The 25,717-nt window shown below is 38.3% G+C and overlaps 1 protein-coding gene across 3 annotated transcripts in view; it reads right to left on the bottom strand.

Moving 5' to 3' along the window:
* KLHL5 (kelch like family member 5) overlaps positions 1 to 25,717 on the bottom strand; it is an 89,216-nt gene that overhangs the window by 44,692 nt on the left and 18,807 nt on the right. Inside the window, exons 2-7 of one of the 3 annotated variants that reach the window (XM_032334104.1) lie at positions 23,654 to 24,128; positions 22,443 to 22,541; positions 10,900 to 11,082; positions 8,231 to 8,367; positions 7,363 to 7,559; positions 1,963 to 2,175 (exon numbers count right to left, since the gene is read on the bottom strand). In XM_032334104.1, coding sequence (XP_032189995.1) covers positions 1,963 to 2,175; positions 7,363 to 7,559; positions 8,231 to 8,367; positions 10,900 to 11,082; positions 22,443 to 22,541; positions 23,654 to 24,033 — 1,209 coding nt within the window. In that variant the 5' untranslated portion in view covers positions 24,034 to 24,128. The remainder of the gene's footprint in view (positions 1 to 1,962; positions 2,176 to 7,362; positions 7,560 to 8,230; positions 8,368 to 10,899; positions 11,083 to 22,442; positions 22,542 to 23,653; positions 24,129 to 25,717) is intronic. The other 2 variants (XM_032334105.1, XM_032334106.1) reach the window with 2 other exon arrangements.

The raw sequence follows: 25,717 nt of genomic DNA, 5'->3' as shown, positions 1-25,717 counted from the left end.
TAACTTGGGTTCAAGTTCTCCCTCTGTCTCTTACTAGCTCTCCAAGGTTAGCCAAGAAACAAAGGCAAATAAAACTACAGTGCAGAAGGGCAGAAATTTAGAAAATCGTTTTTGGATCTTAAGTATATGGTTTTACTTTTTTGGTCTGTTACTTCCTTTGTACAACAGGCTAAATGATCACCTTTCAACTCTAAGATCTTATGGTTGTGATCATCAGCTATATCCTGGATAACAGAAATGCTGAACGTCTCTCAGAACCATGCAAATACAGTATCACAAATATATGAAACTGCAGGACTGAAGTCAGTCATCACGTTACTTAATCACACAGATTCTTTTCAAAGTCTACTAGGATTTTTCAGATTTTATTTGCTTTAACCTAGAAAAGGATAAGAAAGAAACATCTGCCAAGTACCCATAAAACGTAACCTTCTTAAATCTGATTTTAAGGGAAACGTTTTACAGCGTTATTCTTCCTGAATTGTCAACAGTTTATGCAACAGTTTATGCAACAGTTTCACTTCTATGAATTCACATAACATTCTACCTCTGAAGCGGACGTCTTTCTTCTAAAGCATCAGCACTTACTCTGTAAGGTAGAGAATGCACAATAGCTTCTGCTAACAACCGCTGGAAATAATACATAATCCTCAAGATAAATACAAAGCAGATAAAATTTATGGCACTTGAACAATGAACATCTGCCCTGAGCAGTCACAGCTCATTCTTTCTTCACTTTCAAGGCCTCTTGCTCTATTCAAGCCTTCGAGCTAAGCAGCAGAGTTAATTATCAATCAGTAGTCTCCCTAAACCATGGGGATATGTTTCCCGATCCTCCATGGATGCCTGAAACCATAAATAGCACTGAACCCCATATAAACCATGTTTTTGTTCCCTCTAATACGTCTCTATGATCAAGTTTAAGTTAAAAGTCAGACACAGTAAGAGAACAGCAAATAATAACAGGAGAGTGAAACTAATGGAAGTTATGAGAATGCAGTCTCTCTAAATATCTAATGGTATGGTACGTGCTTTCCTTCCTCTTGAGATGACCTGAGACGGTAAGACACCTATGGGATGAGATAAAGTGAGGTGAGTGACATAGGCCAGTGATGTATGGAAGGATCCTACTGACCTCCTGAATAGAGGTCGGGAGGACCATCGGCTTCCTGACCTTGGCTGACACCATGGAAGGCAAAACTGCAGAGAAGGGGGGAATGCTCTTCAGCCCAGTTAGAACTGTATAAAGGGGAAATTATGCATGCAAATGTGTTCAGACTGACTGCTTGAATACACTAACCAGGCAGCTTTCAATTCTAAAACAATGCTGATAATCCTACCATGATTATTTGTAGCACATTTGATGGTACAGAGCACTTTTCTCATCTTCATAATAATCTCATCTTTTGACCATGAGATGGTCAAAGAGGATATTATCTCCACCTGACAGATGAAGAGCCTGGGGTTTATGAATATGTCAAGACACAGAGTGTTAAGATGTCAGAGCTGGAACACTTACCATGCCTCAGTTTATAAATCACCAGAATCCAGGATTCAGTGAGTACTTAATAAACATGTAGCAAATGAATTAATCTAAATTAATTTAAATTTTCTGTCCACTGCTACTTTCACCCATGGCTTTACTAATTCTTCAATTGCTAGGATAGGTTTGTAAACTGAATCAAATAAAATTAAGAACCCCTAAGCGATCACGTTATAATGCAATTTAGGCAGCCAGAACTTCTGGGTCAAAAGCACAAGCAGAAATATTTTCTAGTTAAGTATCTTTTCACTTACATACTTCATAGGATATGTAAAAGAATCTTATCTGGTAGAAGAGCCAAAGGGAAAAAAAGGGATAAAACCTATAGACATGTAATATTAACATGATTAGTATAAAATCAATACCCAAACGTTGTTGAAATTAGGATACTGATTTTAAATAATCAAAAAACAGTTTACCTGCGGTGCGAGAAGAGGTAGCCTAATATAAGCCAGAAGTTTACTGAGATCTTTCCGTCTCTGTTCCAAATCATGACGGACCCAAGTAAGAAGAGCATTCAGTATTGTCTCCTCGTTAGGAATGTTCATGTCATCACTCGCCAAGAGCTTTGCGATTTCACTGGCTGGTAATAATACAAATTCCTGGTTTCGAATTACTTCCATGAAATGTTCCTAGAGGGGAAAAATTGCACATTTCAACAATATTGCTCCTTCTGTCCATCAGTTTGTTAAGAGAAAATAAACATTTTTGGATTAGATGCCAAAACACAGTTTATACTTGAAAGCTTCCCAACAATAGCATTACTGTTTACCAGGAAAGAAGCACAGTATAAAATAACATTTAAGCTGCTATTATGTTGTTACACTGTAAGTCTCCATAGCAGTAGAATTAAATATTTTATCATTTGGTACATGTTATGTTTTTAAAATATTTATTTATTTATTTATTTTAAATAATTTTTTTAAAAGATTTTTATTTATTTATTTGACAGACAGAGATCACAAGTAGGCAGAGGAGATAGGCAGAGAGAGAGGAGGAAGCAGGCTCCCCGTGGAGCAGAGAGCCTGATGTGGGGTTCGATCCCAGGACCCTGAGATCATGACCTGAGCCAATACTGAGAACCGGCTACTTAACTGACTGAGCCACGCAAGGGCCTCTACCATTTGCTACACTTTAAACATGGATCTGGGATTCTTAGGCTTTGCTTTACTCGAGATAGGGAATAGTTCTGGTAAGTCTTTTGAGAGGTAGAGGGTAGAAAAAAATGAATGAGACTCTGAGATGCAGGATAGTCTAACATCCAAGTTAGGTTATATTTGTGGTTGTAGAAGAATTTGGCTTATGTCCAGCCAGATCCCTGGGTGAGCTGGAAAGTTCTTTCTCTTATCCAGAAATGGCTGCCAGGTGGCTGGGTTTCCCAAGACCGACCTGGACCACAGAAGCCTTCTCAGACTGCCCAGGGAAGACTACATATCCTTAGGGCTATTCTGGCTCTGACTGGCCTTCAAGAGTGTTTTAATGTAATTCACGAGACCACCCAGGATTTTAGGTCTATTTTAAAAACTACAAATCTGATTTATGTATAACGTCCTTTTGGTCTCAGAGAAAAAAGAGCCAAAGCAGAAGTGTTGACATCGAAGGCACTGGGACTCCAGAACCGTGGACTGAAGATAATTCAGTTGCAACTACATACTAGAATCAGGCTCCTTTTAATTTGAAATGGAAACAGAAATGACTTCAGCTGGGAGATAATGACCTTTACTAGGATATTATGCTGAACAGCCTGAAGAGATGGGAAATTTACTATCTGGTGTGCAAAGTTACAAGTCTTAATGCATGGACTGTTTACTTAGCTATAACATAAATGCAAATGCTACGCATATTGTCCCTTAATGTTTTTCTTACACTTCCTAGTGTGCTGGGGCTGTCTCAGCAGACATGGTTTTAGTGAAATAGGTAGGGCCATTGAAATTAGATCCAGAGATAAGGATTACCAGCAACCATCTTCTATATTAAAATGAGAATTATAGGTTCCATATAGCTTGCAGTAACCCAAATTAGGTACTGATCTAAAATCTATCTTGGGTTGACATTCCTTTCTTAGCAATTCTTAACAGGAAACCATGCATGAATAATTAACTAAATTCAATTGCTTCAATTCATCATGATTTGTTAAAGATGCCCAAATGTATCTATTTTAAATGATGGATTATCATTTTCAGAAATATATTTTAATAAAACCTCGATGTTGGCTTCATGTAAACCGTTCTACTCAATCGTATACTGATATTATAAAACGAGCTGGTAACACATTGTAAGAGCTATAAAAATGTTGAAGTTCTCAACCCAGTTATCCTACTAGCAGTTTAATCCTTAATAAATAATTCACAAGAGGAAAAAGAAAGCCGATGCTTCTCTAATGATGCTTCTCTGTATTATTATTTATAATAGTACAAAATGGGAATTAGCCTAAAGGTCCAGCTATAGGGGGCTGTAATTCAATGGGCTATTAAGCAGGCATTAAAAATTTCAAAAACAAATATCACATAGATACATGGAAATAGATTTATTACATAACGTTAGGTAAGATTCTCAAGAAATCAAAGTAATACACACTTCTAATTGCTCAAAGGTAGAGTATAGGAGAATCAACATTTAAGGCATTTAAGGCATACTGACAGAACTTTTGCGTTGCTTTCAAATGGTATTAATGGCATTACCAATGCCATGGTATTAGTTCATCAAGGAGAAAAAGACTATTATATATATTATTATTTATTTGTTGATTTTCTATTTCAGAACCATGCCCCTTCCATTTTAGGACAATTCACTTTAAGTGAAAAATCGAGGCTCAACAACTTACAGAAAGACTACTGACCTCAAGGTTAAACACAAAGTGCTTTTCAAAAGTATTATTTGGTTTTATAGCAGGTATTTTAGCAAAGTTCAGTGTTTTTTCTAGGTCGAGAAACAAAATTCAAAAATTTAAAATTAAATGCCTATATTTATTTCACAAAACAATACTGCCATTAAATACCTGTAATGACACATCCAGTGTTAGGTTTTGGTGGAGGTTAAAGGACTCGTGCCAGGTCACATTCAGTGGCAGTCAGAGTGAGAACAAGTTTCCAGATTTCGGGATTACAAGGAAGAACTCCTCATCCTGTCCCACCTGTGTTCCTAGAGGTGGAGTGGACATTCCTAGCATGTGTACCATTTACTGATTGTGACAACTGAATTCACTATGTGGCATGATGCTTACTTCAGATTTTTAAAAAAAGATTTTATTTATTTATTTGACAGGGAAAGATCACAAGTAGGCAGAGAGGCAGGCAGAGAGAGAGAGAGAGAGGGAAGTAGACTCCCTGCTTCAGCAGAGAGCCCAATGTGGGGCTCGATCCCAGGACCCTGAGATCATGACCTGAGCCAAAGACAGTGGCTTAACCCACTGAGCCACCCAGGCACCCCTTACTTCGGATTTTAAATCTATTCTGTGTCGTTGTGATGAGCACAGGGTAACGTATGGAACTGTTGTGTCACTATATTGTACACCTGAAACTAATATAACACTGTATTACTAACTAGCATTAAAATAAAAACTTAAACAAAATCTATTTTGTGATATAAATAGCTATACCTTACCAAACACTTGCTAGCAAACATCCTTTCTCCATTTGGAATTAGCTTTCAAGCAAATGAAATTACTGAGGGATTTATTTAAATTGAAGATTGAATTTTGCTATACATTTTCATTGAGTTCCCATAGCAACAATTGAAATCAGACAGTCTGCCTCTAAATGACTTACTGTTATTAGAATTAAATTTCACCTCTCTGTTGAAACTGAATGTCAAATAATAGCCCTGAGGGGAAAAAAAAACACAAAAGTACCCAACTAATTGGCTATGAAAATAGCTTTAAAAACATTGAGCTGAATCGATAATATTGTAATAACTCTGTATGGTTACAGAAAGTAACTGCACTTATCATGGTAGGCACTGCATAATGTATAGAATTGTCGAGTCACTATGTTGTACACCTGAAACTAAAATAACACTGCATGCCAGCTTTAATTAAGAAAAAAAAAGAGCTAATTTAAATTTAATTTATGTCTAAGCAGCCACTGTGCCTCTAGTATAAACAACGGGCTGACCTAAATGCATAGAAATGTTTTCATGTGAATCAAACTCCTTCCTAGGAAAGAGATACTATTTAAATGATGGAATGATTATGAAAGAAAAGGAACCCAATTTTATTTATAGTTATCTTACTTCCCAAATTATTTGAACCTGAGGTTTAAGGTCAAAATGAGAAATTTGCAAGGAAACGATAAAAGACGGAGGTGGGGGAAAAATTTTTCCAATTTCCAGAAAATGCAAGGTCTGTATAGCATTGCCTTGTCACACAATCTCTATGACTGTTATAAACAAGAAACAGTGGGCGCCTGGGTGGCTCAGAGGGTTAAGCCTCTGCCTTCGGCTCAGGTCATGATCTCAGGGTTCTGGGAATGAACCCCACATCGGGCTCTCTGCTTAGCGGGGAGCCTGCTTCCCCCTCTGTCTCTGCCTGCCTCTCTGCCAACTTGTGATCTCTCTCTGTCAAATAAATAAATAAAAATCTTAAAAATAAAAATAAACAAGAAACATTCCTGAGAAGTGACGATACCGCAGAGGGCAGTACGAATCGTAAAGGTCGCCCTGTGGTCTGAGTGCTTTTGTTCACTCCCATCAATCCCTGTTGTGTTGAACAGAGTAAATCCGTGCGGTGATGGGACAATGCTAAGGATATCATTTATTGATTGGATATGCTATGGGTCAATCACTATTTTAAGTGCTACACTCCCAGGAACTCATTTAATCCTCACATCAAGCTTATGAAGTAGGTAGAATTATTCTTCCCAATAGTCGTAAACCTCTAAAATCTCCAAAATCTCTATTTCTGTAGTGAAAGATTCCTAAAGTATTTGCCAATCCTTTCACAGACAAGCCAACTCCATGGAAGGATGGAGAAGGTAGACAAAAACATCTCCAGGTTGATAAAAATCAGTACCATGGATAACTAGTGTGTGCATATTCTTTCTTCTCTTAGGAGGTGTACTGGCCTAATTGCAGGAGACAAAACAACAGTTCTCAGTCTTGGCCCAGCTATGAAGGCTTAACACCACGGTGGGACAAGATGGTCATTCCTTAAAAATCCAAATATCCTCCCTTCTCCAAATCCCCGTACTGTGAAGACAGTGAGGCCTGGTCCTAACAACATGCCCTCAACATGCCCTTCCTTTCTTGCTGTCCAAGATCAGTCTGTATCCATTATCCTCCAGTGTCTGAACAAGAACCTCCTCTGTAATTTATTTTGAGCACACAATTTGCTACAATTCATACCCACATTTTTCCACACAGCTAAAAATGCTTCTTACACATAATCAGATCTACCTTTAATAAAAAGCCATCTGTACCATCATCTGTACTGCACCAATTACCCCCCATCCCATCGCCGTCACCAATTTCCATCTGTGAGTATGCAGGCAATTCTGAAATTCATCCAACTGCTACAGAGGAAAATGTCGGGGAAACCCTGCTTGAAAGTGCAGCAGATCTGAAAATCTTGATTAGAACAGTCCTAGGCCACTGCTCTGTTTCTTAGCGACTGTAATAACTTCAGGCTTGACTCACATATCCCGGAGAAATAGGACCTGGTGTTTCCCCTTGTAACTCCATGACAATATCACGCAGTAGACCGTGAACCTGAACCTCAGGATGTGTGGCAGAGCCAGGGGAAAAGAGCACCATGTAGGTAAGTCTGCAACAAGAAACGATGAGGTCAAGAGCACATGCCCTTCCGCGTCTCAGGAAATACATACCATGGTGTAATTGTGAGCCACTTTATGCAAATCTGTACAACCCTGGGCATCGGCAAAAGAACGGATTCCAAGACAGTTGGATGGGTGAAGCTGCTTCATTAAAAACTTACAGCAAGCTTCCACAACCTGTGAAAGCTGAAGGAGGCAAGCTGTAGACAGCAGGCACTCAATATTATCTTCTTTTAATTCAAGGCGGCCTAAATGATAAAGAGAAATTCCATTATCCATAGAACTATATTAACTATAATTTATAAAACAATCAGTGTTAACAGTAATAATTCTAAACAAGAGCTCTGTAAATGAATTCTAGATGGTTTTAGATAGTCCAAAGAGAAAAAAGAAAAGTACTAACTATGAAAAAACCCTTTAGCTCTTTGTGACTTCTATTAAAATAAAAAAACAAATGGCTTCTTTTCAGAATTTTTAAATGATGCTTTAATTAAGTGGCAAACCTATTAAATATAATGCTCAAATTTTAAATGCAATAACTTAAAAAGATTACATTATTCATCTAATTATTATACTTTTCTTGTAAAAAAAATAATTTTTTTTAACATATAATGTATTATTTGCCCCAGGGGTACAGGTCTGTGAATCATTAGGCTTACACATTTCACAGCGCTCACCATTACACATATACTAACAATTAAAAATGCCAATCACAGGTTTAATTATGACCACCATTTTAAAGATTCTAATATAGAGATTTTTAACCTTTTATAAAGGTATCATCAGCAGTGGTGATTCCAACAGCAGGATTCACTGTTAGTTTTGCCAGGCTTTCCTAAAAGCAGAAATCTGAAATCTCATAGTGCAACATAATTTTAAGATTATTATAATTTTAGATTTATATTTTCAGTTTTATTACCCGTATATGCATACTGAATCAAGGACCATAGTGAATTCGGTTCAACACCTTCCATTTTTATTTCTTCTTGTCTTGCTTCCCTGACATCATTAGTAAACATGGCAGCAAAATAATCTGAGACAGAGGAGAGCACCAATCTGAGAACATACCAGAAGAAAAAAAAATCAGTGACCGCATTAAAGTTGATGGTCATTAATAAATGCTGCTGCTTTCTCTCTCTCTTTTTTTCTTTCTTTCTTTCTTTCTTTTTTTTTTTTTAATTTGTTACCCACAGAAAGTGCGCGGTACCGGGAAATGCCTTTTAAATTTGACAAATTGCTTTATGCTCTAGTTCTTTCCTTGGAATAATAAATTACCATTACTGAACACTTTCTGCTAAGGTAAATGATTTACCCATTCATTACTCAAATATCACTTCATAACATTCAGACGAAAAGCTAAAGGCCACAGCATGAAACTGACTATATAAAAAAAAAAAGGAAAAAAATATAAAGGTTACTTTCTGTTTATCACTTTTGGAAATAACCTAAGTGCTTTTCTTTTTAAATTTAATTGTAGAAGTAACAGATATATGGGAGAAATAAAAATAGGTTATAAATATGTTATTTTGAAATGTGCTTTTTTTTTTTTTTATTTGACATCTTGGAGATCTACCCATGTCAGCACATGTATATTGATTCACTTTATTTCTTTTTTTTAAATTTTAAGAAACAGAAACAGATCATTACTGAAGCTTCCTCCGTGTTCTTCTCTGCTTTCATTGTCCTCTCCCCTCCAGGAGTGCACTGCCGTGTCCTAGGTTTGCCAGACAGCTCTCCAAAATGCTGTGCCAAGTTAGACCCCCACTGGGCACCGTATGAGAGAACATTTTCCCACAACAGCGTCAGATGTTAAAATTTCTGGCCATCAGCAAGGTGTTAAATGGGATCTTATAGTTGTTTTAATTTTCATTCCCCTGATTGCTAGTGAGACTGAAGATCTTTTCAAACGGTTATTGGCCATTCAGGTTTCTTCTGAGAATTGCCCATTTATTCACTCACTAAAGACATTCACACCTAATAAGGACCAGGCACTTGAGTCATTGGTATAAATAAGAGATAAAAGATCCCTTCTCTCAGGGAGTCTTACATTCTGGAGGGAAGGGAGATAATTAACAGCAGAAGTAAATTCTAGAGTACATTAAAGAGTGAGGACAGCTAAGAGAAAAAAGTAGGATAAGGGCAAACGGGGAGTAGGCAAAAGATTTAAATAAGTGGTCTGACTGGAAAGTGGCATTTGGGCAAAGAATTAGTCATACAGGTATGTGGGAACAGCATTTGGGAAGAAGGAACAGCCAGTGCAAAAACCCAAAGGCAGGAGCAGCAGGCCTGGCACATACGAGGATCACGGGAGCTGTGCGGCTCAAGTAAAGTACACAAGGACAGAATGTCAGAAGGCAATGGCCATCACATGGCCCACTGGGCTTTCACAGTGATATGAGGAGTCACTGAAAAGTTAGATCACAGGAGTGACTGGATCTGAGTTCCATTTCAAAGTATCCCTCAGGTAGCTGTGCAGCAAACAGAAAGTAGGGGGAAAGAGTGAAAGCAGGGAGACCAGTTGGCAGTTTCTGGCACTGACTGAGACGCTGAGAGTTTACCCATGCGTGGAAGGGAAGCTAATGAGCTCTGTTTTGGAAAAATGGAATTTTAGCTATCTCTGTGGTGCACAGGTTGAAGTATCTTTTCTAGTAAACCCATGCTCATAACACAGACTTTTTGTTACAGTATCTAGTAGCATCTCAATACACATATGCCCATTGAATCATTGGAAACTAAAACCAAGCCCATTTTTCCTAATGATTTCACTTCCACTTTGGAAGGCTTAAGAAAACCTTTGAGACAGAGTATTAATTAGCTTTTAAAAGCATTAAGAAAAGTCATAACAGTGATTAACATGGAACAACTGAACATGGGATCATCAAAGGAAACATAATGAATTGTTCTTTATTAAACATCTCTCTTTTCTTATTTAAAAATGGAACTTCATTTGTGTCAAATGTTTTTGTTCCCTAACATCACTGCTTTTCCTATTTCTTGGAGGTCAGCAAATAGAAGCTGGGAATAGGTGCTGCTATTTTAAGACTCTTCTGTTTTTGCTATTTCATTTCACCGGCTTTTTTGCTTCTAAATACTCAGAGCTTTAATTTCTGTTGAGTTTATTTATTTAATAGGTAGAATTTAGGAGAAAAGCTGCTCACAGGAGCTAAAATCTTTGTCAAACAATACTGACCGATCTAAGGCTAGTATGTTTTGTTTCTGTGTTTTTGCAGAAGCAAAGTAACCCCTAAGGGTCACTTAATGGGTGGCTCAGTGGGTTAAAACCTCTGCCTTTAACTCAGGTCATGATCCCAGCATCCTGGGATCAAGCCCTGCATCGGACTCTGCTCAGCAGGGAGCCTGCTTCCCTAATTCTCTAGCTGGTTGCCTCTCTGCCTATTTGTGATCTCTGTCAGATGAATAAATAAAATCTTAAAAAAATAATAATAATTTCACATGCACTGTTTTCTTTGCAGAAATCCCATGAAAGATGCCCCTTCCCAAAAGTTAGTTGGAACAAATGATCTCAACATGCACAACTAAATTAGTAAGGAAATATTTCTCACATACAGAGGTTTAGAAAACAATTACCTATGAGCTGGAATTCTGCGATCACCAGCAATTAGAATTACATCACACAACTGTTTATGTCTCAAATAGTTTTCCATCTTTTTAAATGTTTGCTCAGCATGATTAAGGGCTTGGAAAAATTCATCTGATGAGCATGGCTCCATAGTATGGCAGGACGATAACGTCTGACTACTGTTGGAAGTCCTGAAAAGAAAGAGAACACACCTTTTGAAATGTTACTATGACACTGAAGAGATCTTCTCTATCAAGTTCTTTAAAAACCTTTAAGTGTGATAAAAGTCATCAATGCTACCAGTCAAGAGTAATGTGTAATCATCATCACTTTTTGTCTTTTAAATTCAATGATGGCTCAAATCATACGTGTGTCACTCACACTGTGAGTGAATGTGACATCTGGTAGTTAATAACCATACCTACTCTTTGAGGTGTCTGTTTTTGAGATCTTTTCATTGGTCAACATACCTTCCCTGTTGAAAAAGAGCCAAGCTATATTCATAACGATAGCGTATCTCCTAACATTATATTTAAGCGTATAAGAGATCATTCTTTGAAAGCAGGAAGGCAATTAAACTGTTTTAGTGACATAAATCCAAGCCATCCTTTACTTAAAAATAGGTGATAGTCCACAGTTCATGTACAGGGTAATGGTTTAGGATATTAAACACAGCTGACCTTTGACCAACACGGGCTTGAATTGTGGGGGTCCACTTATACATGGATTTTTTCTTCCTCATATTAGTCTTTACAACATTTTCATTATTCTAGCTTACTTTAAGAATATAGTATATAGGGGCACCTGGGTGGCTCAGTGGGTTAAAGCCTCTGCTTTCGGCCCAGGTCACAGTCTCAGGGTCCTGGGATCAAGCCCTGCATTGGGCTCTCTGCTTCCTCCTCTCTCTCTCTCTCTGCCTACTTGTGATCTCTGTCTGTCAAATAAATAAATAAAATCTTTAAAAAGAAAAATTCTAGACAAATGTCTCCTGCTGTGTGGCTGCCCCTTTGCTGGGTGTAAGAGAGCAAGAATCTTTTCAGTTTCCATGGGACAGAGAACACATCTCTATCCCTGGCTAATCGGAATGCTTTTAATACTATGACTCCTTTACAATGCTAATATTTTCTAATTATTTCTTTTCCTATCATGTACTTTGGTTTGGGGAATTGAATTGGAGAGGAACGTACAGTGTAGTGATCAAGACCATTTTAGGAAAATTCTAGAACTGTGCTGTCCAATACAATAACACTAGCCTCATGGTGCTATTCTGGTTTAATTATGATTAAATGAAAAATTCAGTTCTTTAGTTAGAATAGTCATATTTCAAAAAGTCAATAACTTCAGGGGGATAATGGCTGCCAAAATGAATGGTGCATGGGCGCCTAGGTGGCTCAGTCATTAAGCATCTGCCTTCGGCTCAGATCATGATCCCAGGGTCCTGGGACAGAGCCCCACATCGGGCTCCCTGCTTGGTGGGAAGCCTGCTTTCCCTCTCCCACTCCCCCTGCTCGTGTTCCTACTCTCACTGTATCTCTCTTTTGTCAAATAAATAAATAAATAAATAAACTTTTAAAAAATGGTGTAGATATAGGACATTTCCATCAATGCAGAAAGTTCTATTAACTTTTTCAATAGCAAAACAGGCATAAGTAATACACAGTATTTTCTTTAAAGGATCCCTCATGGGAGACCATTAAATGAAATGATGAATGGATACCCTAGCACAGAAGAAGTACAGAATCAAGGTAAGCTACTGTTAATAGAACCTCTGGTTTAAATGGCAAATGGAGGGCGCCTGGGTGGCTCAGTGGGTTAAGCCGCTGCCTTCGGCTCAGGTCATGATCTCAGGGTCCTGGGATCGAGTCTTGCATCGGGCTCTCTGCTCAGCAGGGAGCCTGCTTCCTCCTCTCTCTCTCTCTGCCTGTGTCTCTGCCTACTTGTGATCTCTCTCTGTCAAATAAATAAATAAAATCTTAAAATAAATAAATAAATAAATAAATAAATAAATAAATAAATAAAATAAATGGCAAATGGAAAGGCCTGTCTCTTGTCTTTATATAATGTTGTTTGGCTGGCTGGTCGGCTGTCTTTAAAAAAAAAAAACAACTCCCAGCATTATCAATTTTATAACTAAATCTCTTATTTCCTAATTGAAATGGTCTTTAGGAAACTTGGTAGACTCAAAACCCATAATAGAGATATTTGGGAATAGGCCATTTACAGAGCACTTAATATATATTTCCTGGAGATCCTACTCAGTCTTTTACATGATAACAGAAGATCTATAACATCTCTGTTTCATTTTATTTATATGATGTAACTAGGATGGTAAATCATTAAAACCATTCATAACAGATGTTCACTGTAGAGAACTATGCATGGCTGGCTATTTCTGGGCTACAAAGAAACATTTAATTTTTAGCCCACTGTTCCTCGGCAGTAGGCAATGAACTTGTAAGTCAGAAAAACGCCTAAACATAGAAAAGAGGCAAGTATCAAACAGAACCAAGTCATCAACTATTTACAGAATAACTCCTAATATGCAGTACTGCCCCAGTTGTTAGAAACCGGGGGACGCAAAGGAAGAGAGGATCCTTCTAGGAAGGAATGTAAAGAGTCAAGTTTCATGAACTGGAAAAAAAAAAAAAAATTAAATAGCAACACTGTCCCGCCCTTGCAATTCCTCAGTCTTCACACATGTGCACACTCGCAAATGCACGTACAAAATAAGTTCCAGGACCACTGGTACCACTAAGTGGTAAAAACCACTTGGATTCTTCCCTTTTGTCATCAGAATTTGCATTAGGCTTTCTTCATGGAGTGATTTTTCAAAATAAGTTCTAAAAGTCACTTTCTAAGAATTACACTGTTTGTAGATTTGCGGCAAAAACAAAGCTGCGTTGAAAGGCTAGCTGGTCTGTGTGGCTGGCTCCCTCGGTAAGTGATATATTCCCAGCTACCTGCCTCAGAGCTTCTGGCCTTCAGAATTCATGCTTTTGCAAAAGTGCAAGTTACTGGATCATGAATTTTAGCATCCTCTACAAATATTCAAAACCACAAATGTAAAATAAGAATGCAAATTGCTCCATATAGGCTAGCAGTCTCTAAATCTTTTTTTTTTTTTTTTTTTTTTTTTTTTTTAAAGATTTTATTTATTTATTTGACAGAGAACACAAGTAGGCAGAGAGGCAGGCAGAGAGAGAGGAGGAAGCAGGCTCCCTGCTGAGCAGAGAGCCCGATGCGGGACTCGATCCCAGGACCCTGAGATCATGACCTGAGCCGAAGGCAGCGGCTTAACCCACTGAGCCACCCAGGCGCCCTCTCTAAATCTTTTTTATGCATATCCTTTACAGTATCTTTTTAAGCATGTGCCCAAATGCATGGACATTTACTAATTTATAAAGAATATACAGACACCATTGTACAGTTATTATTTATATTCTAAAACATAGGGAAAATAGAGCTTGAAACAATAAGATAAAGGAATGTAGTCAATAATATGGTAACAACTTTGTTCAGTGACAGATGGTAGCAAGATTTATCATGGTGATTACTTCATAATGTATGTAAATGATCGCAGTTGTATACCTGAAACTAACATGGCGTTCCAACTACCTCGCAATAAAAAAGCATAAGACAAAATGTAAATAGAACTCTATTTTTACCGTCTCTCCAGCTGATCACTGTGTACATCCCCAACTGGAGAGTAATTGCTATTGGAATACTGAGAAGGGGAAGATCAATATGAACTATTGTTTGGAAAGGCAACAAGTAGCAGATGAGATCTGAAATGCCCCTTGGAATTAAGTGGGTGAGGAAGAAGATTCGGGGTGTCTTCTTTAAAGCGGGGAACAAGTCAGGTATATAAGGAGAAATGACAAGAAGAAAAGAAAGAGAATACCTTTACCTCCTCCCTTCTTAAGACCTAGATTTTTGATTTCAGAATTTAAAGGCTTTTTTCCTGGCACCTCGACCAGAATATCTACAGGGAAGATAATTAAATGTTTATAAGAATCAAATTTTATTAAATAATAACCAGTATGAATGGGAAGGGCCAGCGGACACTTTCATACAATGGTGCTGAGAATTAAAATATAGTAATGTTCCTAAAGTCACTTTGAGAATACAAATCAAACACCCTCAAAATGCGCAAATCCTTGGGACTTTATCCAAAGGGAACAATCATCTGTGGTATATAGACCTTACCACATTGCAGATTGTTTCTAACAGGAAAATACTGGAAATAATCTAAATTCCAAAAGGAAAAAGAACATTGGTTAAACAGAAGGTTTTTCTGTGCATGGGTCGGGGGGAGGTTGGGTGACGTAGTCATCTAAAAAGATAGAACAGTTAATGACATGGAAAACTGTTTGAGTGGACACTGTTTTTGCCTATCCAGACCCATTTCTACCCTTTGGGAAACAACACATTCCCCAGCTCAGTCCACACAATGTGGGCAGAGAAGAATCTTCTCCCAGGCAAAAATGAACAAGCTCATTAAAGTTATCCTATCTCTGGGCAATTCTGATTGGTTTGAGTGAACCAGTGATGCAAACAAGAGTCAATTTCAAGATGTGGGCTGGCACTTCTGGAAGAGTCACTCTCTTTCCATTGGGGTTGCTAAGCTGATAAAAAGTAAACCTAAGGGGTGCCTGGGTGGCTCAGTGGGTTAAAGCCTCTGCCTTCAGCTCGGGTCATGATCTCAGAGTCCTGGGATCCAGCCCCACATGGGCTCTCTGCTCAGCAGGGAGCCTGCTTCCCCCTCTCTTTGTCTGCCTCTCTGCCTACTAGTAATCTCTCTCTCTCTGTTGAATAAATAAATAAAATCTTAAAAAAAAAAAAAAGTAAACCTAAGTGGCTTTTGCTACCACACTGAGAACCTGCCCGAGAAAACGCCATCACAAAGGAAAACAGAATCTAGATAGGGAGAATGATCAATTTCTGGTGTTGTTTGAGTATCTGGTTTCAGTCATGGATAGAGCTAAGTTCTATCCTTGGGCGTTTTATTTATTTATTTATACAAACCAAAAAAATTCTAGTTTTTGCTTAAGTCAGTTTGAGTTGGGCTCCTGTCTTTTGTGACAAAACAAGACTTGATTTTAGTATTTATATTCGGGCAAAAAAGTGGTTTACAGGATGCCAGGGTGGCTCAGCCATTAAGCATCTGCCTTCAGCTCCGGTCATGACCCCAGGGTCCTGGGATGGAGGCCCACATCGGGCTCCCTCCTCATCGGGAAGCCTGCTTCTCCTCCCTTTCCCCTGGTTTGAGTTCCCTCTCTTGCTGTCTCTCTCTCTGTGTCAAAGAAATAAATAAAATCTTAAAAAAAAAAAAAGTGGTTTACAAAATAATATCTACAGGAAGGTTCATATTTTCACTCTCAAAATACATATTTTTTTACACATGCATAGAAAATATACTGAAAGGGCACTTCTCCAAATTGTTATTGGCTGTTATTTTGGGGTGGGAGCATACTTAGTGATTTTTTATATTTCTCTTTTTACTTATCTCTATTTTCCAATGTCTCTATGGTGAAAATATTACATAATGTGGGAAAAAAGCTAATTAAAAAATTCAATCTGAAGAATTCTGTTTAGCTGTCTTCACCTTTGCGCCTGTTGATTCTAACTCCTAAATCATTCTTTCCTTCTATGGCAGTAAGGAGTTTTGCTGGACACATGGCTATACTCAGAGAAGATAACAGTTTGGAGCCTCCCTTCCAACTAGTTGTGGCCATCTGTCTCGGTCTGCAACAACAGAATGGTGTTATCAGCAGAAATGATACATGCAACTTGTGTTGTTGGCTTAATGTCCTCCCTTTTCTTTTGCGGGTCCCTCCCGTGGGCTAGAATGCAGAGGGGGGAGATGAGTAAGCTGGCTTTGAACATAAAAAAAGAGATAATACCCTACAGGATGGAGAAACGGTATGGAAGAAATCTGGGTCACTGAGTGAACTTAAGAAGCAGCTCTACCTATCTGCCCTGAGCCACCTTCCATCTGTTAGGAGACAGAGAAATAAACTTCCATTTTATTTGAGCCACTGTATTTCAGAATCTCTTACTAGATCATCTTAGCCTACTCCTTACTGATTGGCTCCCTAAAGTTAAATGACCAAATTCTATGGCTATGTGCACATGGGGTTGCGTGTGTTGATTGTTTTCATGCCTAATATATCTAATATTAAAAATATAAAGCCTCACATTCTAGTTCCAAATGGATGAAAATGAAATAGAAACAGTAAATGGATAAAGGCAGGTTCATCTGCCTTGCAAATCCGGAGCTGTAAAGGGCCAGTTGTGCAAATGAAGTGCCTATCCTTTGTCCTAGGCTGATTCTGCAGCTTTCCTGGCAGTTCTGAGAACTAACAGGATTCCCATACATGCCTATTCTGTTTCAATCAGCCAGTCAATTTCATTTGCTTAAAGCCCAGAAAGCAGAATGGTAGAGCAGACAGAGGGCTCATGAGCTCCTTGAACTTTGTACAGAAAACTTAACACTCACATGTGCACACACATTCATGCACACACCTGCACGTGCGTGCACAAAGTGTCATGTGGGAAGAAGTTCCATTGTTTATGTCAAAGAAATTCATGCTCTGACTTGGGCATATATGTGTCAGGGAAAATGAAATAGATCCTCCCCAGATCCAAGTACGGTACAGTTGAACTTCTCTGCCATCTCTGAAAACAGAATTTGTGGAAATGTCGAGGATTTAATTTCGGACTGCACCAGAATTAATACCCTGGTTCAAACCAGGAGAGGTAGAGACAGCGTAACGAGGGGCAAGAGAAAGGAGGGAGGACTTCAGAAAAGGCGAAGGTAACTCCTTGTTGGGAGAAGAGGAGGACCCCAGAGCCTTCAAGAGGAGCCAAAGAATAGTGTCCACATCTGTAGTTGAAACAGAGGAACAAGGAACCAATTAACACGGCCAGACAGATGACTGTGGGTGAAGCACTATGTCCCTGTTAAGAGGCTATACCTATAAACAGGCCAGGGTTGGCATTTTTAAGAACCAGGCTAAGAAAATCAGCTGAGAAGAGAAGGTGGAAGTGGTTAGAATGAATCATTACCTATTGGGTTAACCCAAGTTGAACTTGGTGAGGAAAGAGTCATGGACAGCTGAAATAGTCACACACAGACTGGGCTGTGAGCACGAAATCTACATCTTAATTGTTTGGGCTCAAAATGCAGCTACTTCCAAGTGATCAAGGTCAATATCAACAGTGATAATTCAGATTGATAGTACAGAGCCTTGATATGCTGTGATGAAAATGCACTTTGCCTTTGTGGTCTTAACCCCAGCTTAATCCTGAGAAAAACATTAGATGAATCTCAGCTGAGTTGACATTCTACAAAATATCTGACCCTACTCCCCGAACTGCCAAGGTCATCACAAACACGGAAAGTCTGAGAAACTGTCACAACCCAGACGAGCCTGAGGAGACATAACTAAATGTAACATGGTGTTCTGGGCGGGATCCTACCACAGAGAAAGGGCATTAGGGGCGCCTGGGTGGCTCAGTCCTTAAGCGTCTGCCTTCAGCTCAGGTCATGATCCCAGGGTCCTAGGATCGAGCCCGCATCAGGCTCCGTATTCGGTGGGAAGCCTGCTTCTCCCTCTCTCAATCCCCCTACTTCTGTTCCCTCTCTTGCCGTATCTCTGTCAAATAAATTAATAAAATCTGTTAAAAATTAAGAAAAAAAGAAAAAGGACATTAGGCAGAAATTCAGAAAATCTGAATAAAGTATGGACTTTAGTTAATAATGTATCAATATTGTTTTATTAATAGTAACACATATATCATACTAATATATTAAAAATAGGAGAAACTGGGTTTGGGGTATAAAGGAATTCACTACACTATTTTTCAATTTTCCTATAAATCTAAAATAGTTGTAAAAATACAAAGTTTATTTTTTAAAATGCAGTGTTATTTCACTTACGAACCTTGAGTAAATTACTTAGACTTTCTGTTCCTATTGACTCATCTATAAAATTAGAACAAGAACAGTGGCTGCTATCTCAGAAATTTGTTGTGTAGACTAAATGAATTCATACTAAAATGCTTAAAACAGATACTAAGCACCCAGCTAGTATTAGCTGTTACCATTTTTGAATATTTATAAAGTATAGTAATATTTTACACATATTGACTAAAACGTGACATACAAATCTGACATATAAAATATTAAACTCTAAATTTGTGAACAAAACTTGAAATAATGAAATTTCCCTCAATAGGTCAAGAAGGGGCACCTGGGTGGCTCATTGGGCTAAAGCCTCTGCCTTCGGTTCAGGTCATGATCTCAGGGTCCTGGGATCGAGCCCTGCATCAGGCTCTCTGCTCAGTGGGAAGCCTGCTTCCCCCCCTCTATGCCTGCCTCTCTGTCTACCCGTGATCTCTGTCAAATAAGTCAACAAAATCTTAAAAAAAAAAAAAATTACATAATTTCAAATTTCAAAGGTGGCAAGTCTAGTGAAATGTAAACTGTGTTTGTAACATCTATGGTCACATGGTGGGTCATAACGGAAACTCCGCTGGCCTTCATAAGAATTCATCCTGAATTGGGCACCTGGGTGACTCACTCGTCAAGCGTCTGCCTTCTGCTGCTTGGGTCATGATCCCAGGGTCCTGAGATCAAGCCCCGCATTGGGCTCTCTGCTCAGTGGGAAGCCTGCTTTTCCCTCTCCCACTCCCCCTGTTTGTGTTCCCTCTCTTGCTGTTTCTCTGTGAAGTAAATTAATAAAATCTTAAGAAAAAAAAAAAAAAGAATTCATCCTGAATTATGGTCTTAGTAACTACTGCACACTGGCAACCCTGACTTAGGGCCTAAAATTCCTCACAGTGTGAAAAATAAGGGTTGTATTTCAACATCAAGGTAATGACTTAGATGATTCCCATCGAGAAAATGTTGGCTAGGCTACAGACCAAAGATCAAAGTTAAAATAGGAAAACTTTTATTAAAGATTTTATTTATTTAGGGCGAGCATGAGCAGGGTGGGGCAGAAGGAGGAGAGAGAGAATCCCAAGCAGACTTCATGCTCATTATAGAACCTAATGTGGGGCTCGATCTCCCAACCCTGAGATCATGACCTGAGCCGAAATCAAGAGCTGGATGCTCAACTGACTGAGCCACCCAAGTGCCCCCAAATAATGAACACTTTTATTTATTTTTTTAAGATTTTATTTATTTATTTGACAGAGACAGATATCACAGATAGGCAGAGTGAGAGGAGGAAGCAGGCTCCCCGCTGAGCAGAGAGCCCGATGTGGCGCTTGATCCCAGGACCCTGAAATCATGACCTGAGTTGAAGGCAGAGGTTCTAATCCATCGAGCCACCCAGGCGCCCCATGATGAACACTTTTTTTTTTTTAAATTTTTTATTTTTTTTAAAGATTTTATTTATTTATTTGACAGAGAGAGATCACAAGTAGGCAGAGAGGCAGGCAGAGAGAGAGAGGAGGTAGCAGGCTCCCTGCAGAGCAGAGAGGCTGATGCGGGGCTTGATCCCAGGACCCTGGGACCATGACCTGAACTGAAGGCAGAGGCTTTAACCCACTGAGCCACCTAGGAGTCCCTGATGAACACTTTAAAATCACTTAGATGCATGGCAAGAGAAATTAGCAGAAGTCCACGGGCTAAGACTGACATGTCTTCTAGTTAGAATGCAACTAATCAAACATGTAAGCAACATATGATGCCTTAACTTCTGTCTGAAATTGTGCAGACCCACTGTGGGTGCTAGGATTTTGTGCAGGTAAAACCACTCAGCTGTTTTCCCTTTTTTCTAAGAATTCAAAATTTCAGTCTAAGTTCTGAGATCTACCTATGTTAACTATTATGAGTGCTTACACAAGAAATTCTCCATATATCAGGTATATTTCTGTTGTCTTAAATATTTTAAGATACCATTCTATAACATACTCAAATGTTTACCATATTTTATCTTTTGTAAATATTATGTAAGAAAAAGAAAAAAGCTTGTTCCCAAGTCATATACAAAAATTTGATGAATGTCAGTGTGACTTCTTTTGCCATTAACAACCAGTGACAGCTTCTGATTTGTTTACAGTAGAAGGGCCACCACCTAAGGAGACTGCTCACTTAATCAAAAAGCTAGGAGCAGGGGCGCCTGGGTGGCTCAGTGGGTTGAGCTCTGCCTTCGGCTGTGGTCATGATCCTGGAGTCCTGGGATCTAGCCCCACTTAGGGCTCTCCGCTCAGCAGGGAGCCTGCTTCCTCCTCTCTCTCTGCCTGCCTCTCTGCCTAATTGTGATCTCTCCCTGTCAAATAAATAAAGTCTTAAAAAAAAAAATTTAAAAAAGCTAGGGGCAAATAAATATATCCTTATGACAAAGATCAAATATTCAGCTGAAGGAAGATGTGAGAATCAGATATATTTAATCTAGGAAAAAACAGAGGAGTAGTAGGGTACACAGAAATGACATTTCTAAACCTAGAATGGTTGTTTTTACTTTTTTGCAATAAGATGTTAGTATAGAAATTTCAAACCTTTGCAAATAGTAAGTTGCCTTGACACAGTTTCCCTTTTCTATCTAAAAATCAGAGACTTTTTAAAAGTCCATTTCATTTTTGAAATATTATTTTAGAACTAGTTTGGTCACTGCAGATGTAAACTACTCTCATCTTATTATTTACTTTCTCAAGCTTTTTGATTAGCATTTTTAAAACAACTAATATTTAGATTTTTTTTTAAAAGATTTTGTTTATTTATTTGACAGAGATCACAAGTAGGCAGAGAGGCAGGCAGACAGAGAGAGGAGGAAGCAGGCTCCCTGCTGAGCAGAGGATATGGGGCTCAATCCCAGGATCCCGGGATCATGACCTGAGCCGAAGGCAGAGGATTTAACCCACTGAGCCACCCAGGTGCCCCTATTTAGATTTTTTTAAAAAGATCATTGTTTTTCTTTTATATCTCCTATAAGTAAGAATGTCAATTTTATGTTCTTGAAGTACACATACAGCAATCTCTCGCATAAAAAAGAAAAGGACAGTCTTTTTCTTTCATAATAAATATCCCAGTAAGATGATATTTTGATATGTATACTAAAGAATACATTAACTTGATTTCAATAATCATTAGCTATGCATATTACCTTTGCCATAGGAGGTAAATTATAGCAACCAATGTGTGTATAACCTTTCCAACTTTAAAATTGTATATAGATTTTATACTCACATATGTCCGATCTCTCCAGGTAGTAGATACATGTTAAGATTTTTATAACTTATGATGATAAATGAATGTTTTGTTTTTCTGATTTTGTTATAATAGTCTTGATATATTGCATTGATTTCAAATGGGAAGATGATTACTTTTTGGATTTCCATAAAAATGATAAACCTTGACCCTTTTACTCTATAATTATTATTCTCTTTATGGCAACAAGTCTCCAAAGAAAATACAAAGTAATGAAACCATACTTACTCGACTGATCTCCATATTAAAATTATTTGTGGTTCTTATTCACGTAATGCCAACTCACAAACTAATTTAAAATATTTAAAATTAAATGCTCTAGTTAGTTACCTATGTAAAGATATGCCCCTCTCTCCGTTATACAAATGATTATAGACGACTGGTCTATATTTATTATTATTCCAACACCATAGTTCAGAATTCCATGTTCTGAAGGTTAGAAAAGGAGAAGGCAATAAATATCCCCAAGTAAGAGATACTTGAATCTATGAACTCATTTTGTCTTCATCTCTTATGATGCCTATAATTAAGAACCAACATACAAATTACAAGTGTTATCAAAACCTGCCAAGAAATTTTTTAAAAAGAACCCAGTAATCAAGTTGGACAAACAAGAGCCTTTAAATATTGAGAAACACCTTTGTGTGAAGATGAACCAGAAAGATGATTTTCATGCTGTGACTTGTTACATAATATGCTATAGTAGTTTAAACTGATTGAGAAGAAAATTCATTTCAAAGATAAAGCTGGGTTCCAAGGGGGAAGATGGATGGAGTCATTGAGAAATCAAACAATTTTTTCTTTATGTTCTCTCCTCAAACTCACTCTCCCTTCTTCTCTCCCTGCTTTCGGCAGCTGGCCACATCTAGCCCCTCTGTGTTCCCTGATATTCTCCTGAAGGAATGTCCTTCACTTCCCTAAATAGCACAATTTTCAGTGAAGTGAAGGTAACAGGAATTAGTAGCTGTCATCTCAGAAAGAGACATGCTACTGTATTTCCTGTGTTAGTCTGGAGGGCTGCAACATACAGGACAAAGAGAGATAACCGTAAGAAAAAATACTATTTTAACTACAGTGGTGTAAAAAAAAAAAAAAAAATGAGTGGCAACTACAACATGCATCTCCTTGTAAAACCTTTCATTTTCATTAAAATTAAAAAATGACTCCGTAATCTGTGACAAAGTAAAATGTCATCTCTTCTATAGTTTTGCTATGACTCCAGACGGTAAATGAATGAAGCAAACTGCACAATGATGCATAAAATTGCTACTATATATTATTTTCGAGGCAGAGCCACATCTATATATGGAATACAAGATATTTCAAAATGATTGCAACTTGCTGTCTTCCTAATTTTATAGAATTAAAATTAATATTAGAACATTTTAGTAAAACCCTAGCGAAAGTACCATATATGAATACCCAGATGTTATATGTGGGTATGCATGTAGAGGTCTACATATATACACACACACTGAATTATTAACACTATAGAGCATATGCCCCCACACCCCATTTCTATCAGTAAGAAAATAATCAACCTGCACGAACTGGAATCAGATTCATTTTCTTCTTCACTAGTGCCATCATCCACTTCTGGTCTATCCAGCCAATGGGCACCGCCACAATCTTCTGCTGTGAACTCAAACGCAGGGACTTCAGAGGTGGATGCCATTGGCCAAGAAGGTGAATTCTGAAAATCCAGTTGGCTGGACCTTCGGTAACCAATTGAAGCCAAAGGCAACTGGAGGCTACATGGATCTAAAAACTTTCTCCCACCGTTTGCGCCAGTCTGTCCTCGATTCCAAAATTCTCCCTGCTGGCTGTCAACTGTAGAATGAGATGATGCTTGATGGCTAAACCACCTCCATCTGATTTTCAAAATCTGCTTCACATCAAACTCTTTACGAGAACCAGACATCCTCAGAGAAACCAAGTGATCGTCTAGGCAACGGGCAGAAAGCACTGCACCCGGATTTTGTGCATCCGACCAAGACAAGAGAAGTCTATGCCCTCCTGTACACAACAAACAGATCGAAAGGCAATAAATCACGTTCACATATATATCTGCATTAACTTTTATACCAAGAGAGCAGATGATAAAGAACAAAGGAGAATGAATAGCGATGCAACACAGTGGAACATTCCGTTCAATCAGAGCAAACTCTCATCCACCTATCCTGAAGCAGCTCGACCACTTTCCCCCCTCTCTTTTCCCATACTGACCATTAGCTCTCACAAACACTGACAGCATTCATTAAAGTCCTTTCAAATGCAGAACACCACCCTCTTTTCTTAAACCACAAATGACAGAAACAGAAAGCACTATCCCGTGGCAATATCTCAGTCTGGGGCTGCTTAGTGGATTAACTCTTCCATTGCTGAAACCAGGAATTTATTCCAGAACATTTTCCTTTGTACATAAAAATCACTGGGAAACGAAAATGTTTCTGGTTTCAGACTAAATTCCCAGAGGAGATATCACAAAATCATCATTTTTTTTTTTTAAAAGCATGTTTTCATCAGATGAGTTACAGTGACTTTTGAGCTGTGCTCTGTCGATGGCAGGAGGAGGGGGAGGGAGAGAAAGGTGGGGCTCCTGTTCGTGGCTCTCCGCTTCTATCTTCTTCCTTCGGGAAAGGAATGTATTTAATTAATACAGTCAGATCTGGGGTAAGATTTCATTTGGGCAAAGATTAGAAAGAGAGAGAAAGAAAAAGTCTGAAAACTACAAAGGATCAAAATATGACAGTACTTACTCTTTTTTCTCAAAAAAATAACCGGAAGCCTATAGTTAGGATTGGGCTGCTTTGATTTAGTATAATTTCTGAATTTGTATGACACGGTTTAGAAAGAGCAAAGTGTGGCTCAAGAAAGCTACCAAGGACTGAGACGGGATTATTTCTTGGGTGTACAAGTATTTTCATGGTGCCCTCTATTGTTAGCAAAACAAAACAAAGGTCTGAACATAGTTACAGTTAAGGCAAATTGATAAAGCGAATTTAAAAAATCAATCAAAATTTAAAATACTGAGTAGTCACTGTGAGCCAGACACCCAGGTAGGCCCCAAGGGGGACAGAGTCACATAACATCTCGGTTCCTACCTTCAAAAAGAATTGAATCGAGTTACTGAAACAAAAAGTATTTGGTAATTTAAATAGAAGACACATTATAAAGCTGCAATATTAATATACTGTGATCTACAAATACCGAATTGAAGTTTTCAGGGTGTTCAATGTCTAATGCTGTTTTGCTTGAAAGACAACGCCTCTTGCATCAACAGACCAAAAAAAGGCTACTTTGGAGGCTTATAAAAATATTGGGAGGCATAGATCTTAACTTCACACAGCTCTTCAGAAGAATAAAAATTACTCAGAGAAAAAAGAAAAAGAAGCATGAAAAACCATCTACAATTTTGTGGCCAATATTGTAGAACAAACCATAAATACCCTAAGAAAGAGGAAACAGATTGGTGTGGCGTGGTATGTACCAGTTTCATTAGAAAGAAGGTCTCTGGGAATAGTAAGCTGTACAGAAAGAATGAGGATATTTTATAAAGGAAGAAAGATAGTAATAAAAGCATGAAGTGAGCATATTGACAAAGA

This window comes from Mustela erminea, chromosome 2, assembly GCF_009829155.1.
Source record: "Mustela erminea isolate mMusErm1 chromosome 2, mMusErm1.Pri, whole genome shotgun sequence".
NCBI lineage: Eukaryota > Metazoa > Chordata > Mammalia > Carnivora > Mustelidae > Mustela > Mustela erminea.
The sequence above is the reverse complement of the archived record's forward strand: the minus strand, read 5'-3'. Positions and strand labels throughout refer to the sequence as shown.